The following is a 9,510-nucleotide window of genomic DNA, read 5'->3' as shown; positions in this document are numbered from 1 at the left end:
AAGGAAACAGTTTAATACATTTTGACACTTCCAAATGTCAATCCACTCAAATTAATACTCGCGACTCTTCAATATTATCAAATCATCGCACTTTGATATTACATTTAGCTGTGTTTATATGGTTTATACACAGCGAACGTTATTATGTTTGTGATTTAAGATGAATGTAAATTTATCGTTTTGAGATAGCTTCGGGCGTAAATAGCAGATAATAGACCGGTTTCGTCCAGTAAAGTATCCGCTATTTACACATGCAAAGATTATTGTTTGGTGGGCGAAAACTCGGCTTGTATTTGTATTTTAAAACGTAAACGGCTAAAGTATATAAAGTAATAAACATTCATATTGACTCACGAAACCAAAATACAGCACACAACAGAAACATTGTGTTAATTGGACAGTTATTGAATATGGTATGTAGATTACGTACGTTTGTACAAAAAAACTCGGTTTATTGGAGGCTTTATAAATCGAAAGTGAAATGTGATACACATGAACTCTACTCATCACAATGTTAATTTACTTTTCAAATGTATAACTATGTTGTGATTTCGAACTTCTTATTATTAATCAGTAAAAATCTGGAAAATATGAATGTTTTTATGTGTAAACTAGTGAACATTGTATCTTTAAGATTTTAATGACTGTTCAAATCGAAAGTAGTACGATTACTCGCAAATAATCGACGCGAAATCAAAGCGCTAGATGCGATAAAAGACTTGAGCGTAAGATTTATTTCTTTTTCACCTGCTTCATTTTATAAGCCCATCTATTTTTTTAAATAAAATTAGCTATTGTCATCACCTTGGCGTCGGAGTCTGCGCCGGCGTCCGGTTAGGTTGTGCGTTTAGGTTCACTTTTCTCATGACGTATCAATGCTATTGCATTCAAACTTGGTACACTTACTAACTATCATGAGGGGACTGATCAGGCAAAGTAAGATAACTCTGGCATGCATTTTTGACAGAATTTTGTGCCCTTTTTATACTTAGAAAATTAAAAATTTGGTTAAGTTTTGTGTTAAGGTCCATTTCATCCCTTAAGTATCAAAGCAATTGCTTTCATACTTGCAACACTTACTAACTATCATAAGGGGACCGTGCAGGCAAAGTTATGTAACTCTGACTGGCATTTTGACAGAATTATGTGCCCTTTTTATACTTAGAACATTGAAAATTTGATAATGTTTTGTATTTTGGTCCACTTTACTCCTAAATTATCATGGTTATTGCTTTCATATTTGGAACACTCGCAAACTATCATAAGGGGACAGTACATGACAAGTTGCATAACTCCGGTTGTCATTTTGACGGAACTATGGCCCTTTTTTGACTTAGTTACATTGACTATATGGTTAAATTTTGTGTTATGATACACTTTTCTTCAAAAGTATCAAGGCTATTTCTTTCAAACTTCAAATACTTTCATGCTATCATGAGGGTACTGTACCTGGCAAGTTGAATTTTACCTTGACATTTGACTGACCTTGACTCTCAAGGTAAAATGGTTAAATTTTGCTTAAATTGCCATAACTTCTATATTTAGGATCAGATTTGATTGATACTTAGACAAAACAACTTTTACCTGACACACCACAATAGACTCCACCCAAACCATCCCCCACGCTCCACCCCAGAATCCCACCCCCAATTTTTTTTTGAAAGATCATCTTATAAATGACCACACCCTAACACTATACCCCCGACTTCCCCCCCCCCCCCCCAATTTTTTTGGAACATAGTTAAAAAACACAAATATTTATTTTTATTTTTGAAATACCGTCCAACCATCCCACCCAAGAACCCCCCCTCAAAATTTTTGTTTTTTGCCTTTTTTGTTGCATTTTTGGAAGATAATGTAAAAATGACCACACCCCCACACTATACACCATTCTCCACCACACCACTCCCTCCTTTGTGATTGAAGTATTGAGATAGGTCCCTTTACCTTTAAAAAGAAAAATAGATGAGCGGTCTGCACCCGCAAGGTGCTCTTGTTCAACTCTGTCTTGAGCTCAGAAACTGGTTCGATTTCAGCACTGACATAGGGTTTTAACGGGTCCTATTTTATCTACTTGCTTGATATACCTCTACTTTTTATAACACTCCTCATTTACCACCAGTTTTTATTAAAAACCCTCCTTTTTCATACCTTGTCATGCGAAAGATGTATGATCGTCTCAATGATTGTTTTAGAAGAATGCATGAAAAGGGAAATAAATTATGACAAATACAATTTAATATTACCAATTTAACATTATTCAGCTGTTTTGAAAGTGACTCAGGGTCATTTTGAGCTCGACTATAATATATGAAATACATATAGTGGAGCTAACCTACTCACCCCGGCGTCGGCGTTCCCGTTCCCGTTCCCGTGAGCGTTGGAATGTTTAAGTTTGCGTACCACCTCAAATATTTCCTATGTCCCTTGACAAATTGCTAATATATTTTGCATGCTTCTATACATGACCCCAATGTATAAACAATAGCAGAAAACTGAATCAAGCATTGTGTAAGAATGATGGCCCTTTTGTACTTAAAATATGCATATTATTGATAAATCTATGTTAAAGTTTTCGCACCACCTCAAATATTTTCCCTTGACCTATTGCTTTCATAGTTTGCATACTTCTTTACTATCATGACCCCAATCTATAAACAAAAGCAGACAATTGTATCAAGCATTTTGTAAGAATAATGGCCTTTGTTATACTGATAATTTAACATTTGGTTAAGTTTTGTGTTTTGGTCCATTTTACTCCAAAAATATCATAGCTATTGCTTTCATACTTGGAAAACGCGCTGACTATCGTAAGGGGACTGTACATGGCAAGTTGCAAAAATCTCGTTGGCATTTTAACTGAATTATGGCCCTTTTTCGTCTTAGTAACTTTGAATATTTTGTTAAATTTTGTGTTTAGATCCACTTTGCTTCTTAAGTATCAATGCTATTGCTTTCAAACTTCAAATACTTTCTTATTACCATGAGAGTACTGTACCTGGCAAGTTGAATTTGACCTTGTCCTTTGAATGACATTGATTCTCAATGTCAAATTAGTAAATTTAAATTAAATTGCCATTACTTCTTTACTTATGATCAGATTTGATTCATACTTTGACATAACAACACTTACCTGAAATACCACAATGGACTCCACCCAAACCATTCCCCACGCTCCACCCCAGAATCCACCCTCCCCCCCCTCCTCAAATTTTATTTTTCCTTTTTTATTTTAAAAAGATCTTTGAAATGACCACATTCCCTCATTATATCCCCTCTCCACCCCCAGCCCACCCTACACTCTAACAGATTTTTTCTTTGAAACATGATAAAAAAAATCACAAATATTGATTTACTATTTTTGAAGGATCGTGCAACCATCCTTCCCAACCTATTGCTATCAAACTTGAAATAAAATCTTAGTAGTGTGTTTTATGTCTTTACAAATGTTCAAAAAAGTATGGAAAATATACCTGAACTCGTCTTTAAAGTACACATTCTGCAAAACATAAGCGATCAATATGTTTCAAATATGGTTCTCTTCCACTTAGAATATGACTATATTACCTTGACCTTATTGAATATGAACAATTTTCCCATGATGGCTTACGTTATGCTGTCAAAAACTCGAATAATCGAGCGCGTTGTCCTCTGACAGCACTTGTTGTAAAGATTTTTACATCCGTTTTAAAGACATTCACACTTAAACTCAACGAATATTTCGTAAAATATTTCGAACAATAAAGTTAACGCATACAAAATCAGTGACTCCTTGTCGCAATAGCCGAACTGTCAACACTTGATGTAGTCTGGTAACATAGATTTTACGAGATACACAATGCTCGTTTTTCTTTTGTGTGTGATAATATACTCCATGTGAATTTCCCGGGACGATATTCGAAAATTTTCGAGCGAACGCTAAAATTGGAGTCGGGCATGAAAACAGGGCCAAAACACCAACTTTGGGAAAAGGTCCAGAGCCTTTCTTCTGGGAAAAAAGACACCATTGTCTGGCTTTGGGGAATTTCACATTGAATATATTGTGACACGTTGACATTGACAACCCATTTCAGCCTCTTTTTTAGTAATTAATTAAGCAGTAATGAGGCTTACCATGTATTACATACATAGCAGGGTCAAGATTTAATATATTAATGAAACTCAATTAAATACATCAATAACACAACATTAAAATTTAAGTGTATGTTTTGATTTTTCACTCAAACTGCCATATGTGAGTTGTTTCTGATTAAAGATGATGGTCCTGGTGTAATTAGGTGTATAAAACAAGTGAAGAGTCCATCTAACACTGAACAGAAACCATTTCTCCTTTAAGAAATTTTTAAAATAGAATTTATTGTTATATAGGATTATCAAAAATTTATTTATGTATGTTTAAATTGTACAAAAGCGGTATGTATGTTTTTGATACGTAAGAGTTGATATGAATGTTTTGAAAAATGACGCAATTACAACATAACATGACAATATATAATGTACATTAAACTTCTGTACAACGCAGTTTTTTTGCCGATTGGAGCAACAGTGTATTGTTGATAGTATCATGATCACATATCTAAACAGGACATTCAATGTTAGTAATATTGTTTTTTAATAATAAAACACACAATAAAAGCATTGTATCGCATTGAACACTAAGATTTAAGAATGATTACAAAATGGCTTATACTTTTAAAAAGTGGTGAACAAATTATTGAGATGGCGAAAAAGAGTGGCGAAATTAAAAATTTAACACTGCGAGAGCACTTATACCTATGCAATAGAAACGTGCGTCCCGGAAATACGAGTGATGTTTGTCGCCTCAATTTTGGCATTTGCTTCCTTCATCAACTTCCATGTGCCGAAGAAATAATTTCAAAATATAAGGTTGACTTCTTCATAGTAAAACATTATTAGTTAAGTACTCTCGTCAAGCAAGATAGCACATTAATTATTTTATTCCGCGTAATTTAGTTTCTCATATGTGTTACCATAATGCGTTAATACGCTTAAACACAGATTGATTACTTACATCCAACATGTTTACATCATTGGTATCAGTTTAATTACAAACTTAAACGTATATATTACAAAACAAACAAATTACAAAAGTCGTGTTAATTATAGTAAAGTGAGTAAAGATTTATTTGTGTTTTTTAGAAACGATATCTCAAACAAGTTAGAGTGTCAAACTCATGCAGAGTTAATAATCATGTTCATTGAACACATGCAACATTTCGACAAAGTTGTAATCAGTAAAAGTAATAACTTCAGCGGGTTTTTTAATAATATATATTGCACCCTGAATTTTGAATGTTTTACTAATGCTATCTTGAATAGATTGTAGTGTCATACTGACGTAGATTTTTCACATTTATGTTTGGAAACACTTTTTGTAATTTGACAGTAAAATAGGCACATGAAATACACAATTGTATATTTTGTTAGGCAATGGCGACCCACTGGCAATATTCGGAATCTTTCGCCGACACGAACTTTAAGATGTTTGAGAATGAGGATCTCTTTGACGTCACATTAGAGGCCGGAAATGAGAAGAAACAGATCAAATGTCACAAATTCATTCTCGCCAGCCGTAGTCCAGTATTCTATGCAATGTTCTGCGGTACACTTGCTGAATCAAAAGATGTTATCTGCGTTCCAGATATTGAGCCATCTACACTTGAGCATTTATTACGGTTTGTATTATACTGCGAAGATTTTTATAGCTGGTCGATTCTTTTAAAGTCTTGATTATTACATACAATTAATTACTCACTGAAAACATACGTCATACAAATAAGCATAGTATATTCTTTCTCAATTCAAGTATGCACGAAGTATAATGTTTTGATGCATAAGAGGGCACCCACAACGTGCAGCTTATGCAATGAAACAACACCAAATGAACGTAATTAAAATTAATCATAGTGTATTCAAGTGTTATATGTTGTTCGTTTTAAAGGACTTGTCAAATTTAGAAATTGAAAACAATATAAATTGATACTACTGTAAACGTATAGAAATTCGTCGGTATGAAATTTCGTGCTTTAATAAAAAACAACTAATTCGTTGACACGTAATTTCGTGGATTTCGAATTTTCGGGGAAGATTGACAGTCATAATAATTGAACTTTTCTTAAAACAACCAGAGTGATAACGAAGAATAATCTGCTAATGTGTGTTGACAGCAAGGCTTGTGATTAATGTGCACCGAAGCATGAAAATGTTGCCGATAATTGTCGATAAGAGCGAATAAGCGGCGATCTTGTGGGTCCCCGCTCGCTAATTGCCATCAATGTTGTTTTGACAATATTTGCATTTCTCTGCTCAATCGGTCCCCTAGTAGTAACAATTGAGTAATAAGGTCCCCAAAATACAGGTGTGAAAACCATAATGTCTCTTTTAACTTTAATTGGCACTAATTGACATATGTGATAAATCTGCAAACTTTTTATTTGACGTCACGTAAAAGAGAACAATCGTTAATGAACAGTTTAAATTCCGTGTTTGATTTAAAAAGTATTATTACCCAAACACTTATCAAGAAAACAACATATTGTATTACCTAGAGCATATCTCAATCAAATATCTCAGATAACCGAAAACAAAAGAGAATGTCGGCAATGACATTCGGAAAGGACCAATTTCGGATTAAAAATGTAAAAATAATCGTTGGTACTTGAATTCGTGGTTCAGCGGAACAACGAAATCCACGAAAATTAGTACCACACGAAATTTAATGGTTTTACAGTATATATTCTTGCAATGCACCGTCAATACGTGTTTTTCTAGGTATTTGTACAGCGGCAAGGTCGAAATAAACGCTGAGATTGCTCTCAGTCTGCTGTACGCCGCTAGGAAATACGACATCCCTGTGCTGGAAATCCAGTGCAAGTCATTTCTGAGTGAAAACATGGACACCGAAAACGTTTGCACAATTCTCGACCAGGCTATAGTATTTGACGATAAAGATCTTAAAGATAAAAGTTTGGAATTTATTATGCTCACAAAATCCGAGAGCGTTTTGAAATCAAATGCATTTGTTCGAATGTCAAAGTCAGGATTACAGGAAGTGCTTAACCTAGACATTCTTAACGCCAGCGAGTGTGAAGTGTACGTTGGTTGTAAACGTTGGGCTTCTCAGAGATGTAGAGACGCGGGAAAACAGGAAACTGATGAACATATAAGACAGGAGTTGGGAGATGAGGTCATCAGCCTGATCAGGTTCCCAACCATGACCCCGGAAGATTTCACGCATGTTGTATCTACTGAAAACGTACTAAAAAAAGACGAATTAATCAGCATTTATCGGAGTATTACAAACAAGAACTATGCCTCAAAATTTATTAACGAACCTCAATTGGATTTAGGGGCAAGATGTTTGTTTGTAAGGTGTACAAGTGTTGGTCAACCTTGGGGATATGGGATTAAAGGACAAGATGGTCTTAGTTTTACAGTGTCTAAAAATTGTGAACTTACTGCAGTGGACATGTTTTTGCCAGCCTCTGAAGGGTCTGTGACTGGTGTACTAGAGCTCATTGAGGGTACTAAACTAATTCTTTCTCAGAATGTAACGTTGTATTACAAACAAGGTGTTGAGCATTTACTAGTTTATTTAGATAAAAGTCTTATTCTTCATCATTCGAACGAATATTCCATACGAATACGAATGGAGGGTGCAAGTGGGTTTTTTTGCGTTTCAACGGCAAACAATATTTCGATGGAAGGTGTGACTATGACGTTCAGTGACTTAAAAGTTGGGTTGAATCAGATGGGTACTGTCGTTTCATACGGGCAATTTTATGGATTTGAACTTTTAATTAAAAAAAGAAAAAATATTGCATAATGATATGACATCATTTTTATGCCCCCGGCAGGGTGGCATATTGCAGTTGAACTGTCCGTCAGTATGTCAGTCTGTCCCTCCGTCCGAAAAAAATCTTTAACATTGGCCATAACGTTTTAAATATTGAAGAAAGCAGCTTGATATTTGGCATGCATAAGTATCTCATGGAGCGGCACATTTTGAGTGGTAAAATTTCAAGGTGAACATCATCCTTCCAGGTCTAGAGATCGAAAAACAAATCCAATGGAAGTAATAAGCTGTAAATGGACATAATTATCTGACCTGCCAAATATATATATTTTAAATAAATCAAAGTGGTGCAGTAGGCGGCATTGTGTTTCTCACAAACAAATCGTGGTAAAAGGTCAATGTCAAGGTCATCCTTCAAGGTCTAAGGTCAAAAAAACAAATCAAAGGGAAGTAATAAGCTTTAAATGGAGATAATTATTCAATATTGAACATAGCAACTTGATATTTGGCATGCATGTGTATCTCATGGAGCTGCACATTGAGTGGTGAATCTACAGTCACGGTAGTGTTTTTTTATTATTTGCTACTAAACATAGAGAGTGGCTTTTCATTATTTGCTACTAAAATAGATATTTGTTAGAGACAATTATTTTCAAGGAAAGTAATTGATATAATTTTGAATCACATATTATATATTTCCTTACCAAGAATTTGACTTCTTTTCACAGTTACTGTTTAGATTTTTTATTTTGATTATGTATAACTCAAATGAATGTTTTGTCATAGTGTTTTTAAATGATATAATTATTATTTCTTTACTGTACTAATTTGTGAATGGTATGGTTCATAACATACCTCTGAACTTATGTCTATAGGTACATGATGAACTCTGGCTATGATTTCTTTGATAAACTACAGGCCTTGGTTGTCAGTGATGTCTGACTTGGTCATTTTGACTGTCTACAGACCCCCCTGGTTGGATAGGACAAAATCCAAGGGAAGTAATAAGCTTTAAAGAGAGATGATTTCTATACCTGCCAAATGATAAATATAAATTTTATTTCAAAGCGGCGCAGTAGGAGGCATTGTGTTTCTGACGAACACATCCCTTGTTATTAAAATGTTTCTCACACGACTTACCCTTGTTTGAATTTATTGATACATAATTACAATAATTTAGTTTTGTATAATGTTATGTCGGTAAATGAAAAATACTTCAATCGGGCTTTCTTATTTATATTTGATGGAAATGTATACATATCTTTAAACATAGTAATATTTAGCAACTATTAAAATAGTGCTTGTAAGTTGTAATGTACCTTCCCTTATGTAAACAAATTTAAACTACCGCTTTATCAGCAGGAGAGAAATCTTGCATGTGGTATTTTATTTATTAAATGGAACCAAACAGTATGACACACAGCACCAGTAATATACAAGACACGAACAGACGAAACAAGCTTAGTTAAATTAATGAAACTGGAGTCACCTCATTGGAACTGACAATACAAAGCATACGGAGTTTTGACCAGTTTAAAGAGCTCCAAACTCCACACTTGGGCCAGAGTTATTAACGATATATTTAATTTGGAATACAATTCAAGCTCATAGCAGATAAGTGATAACATGTCAATTAATTTAATAATTACCTACTTATGGTTAGATGATAACAGAGCAACAGAATTGTCAATTTT

The 9,510-nt window shown here is 34.3% G+C and overlaps 1 protein-coding gene across 1 annotated transcript; it reads left to right on the top strand.

Moving 5' to 3' along the window:
• The first annotated feature begins 224 nt into the window (after positions 1-224).
• Positions 225-8,699, top strand: LOC127839670 (BTB/POZ domain-containing protein 6-like). The gene is made up of 4 exons (XM_052368053.1): positions 225-413; positions 5,449-5,696; positions 6,793-7,775; positions 8,692-8,699. The coding sequence occupies exons 1-4, from the start codon at positions 411-413 to the stop codon at positions 8,697-8,699; spliced, it is 1,242 nt and encodes a 413-aa protein (XP_052224013.1). The 5' UTR covers positions 225-410.
• The last annotated feature ends 811 nt before the right edge of the window (positions 8,700-9,510 follow it).

Source organism: Dreissena polymorpha, chromosome 7, assembly GCF_020536995.1.
Source record: "Dreissena polymorpha isolate Duluth1 chromosome 7, UMN_Dpol_1.0, whole genome shotgun sequence".
NCBI lineage: Eukaryota > Metazoa > Mollusca > Bivalvia > Myida > Dreissenidae > Dreissena > Dreissena polymorpha.
Note: the sequence above shows the minus strand (reverse complement) of the source record. Positions and strands in the feature narration are given on the sequence as shown.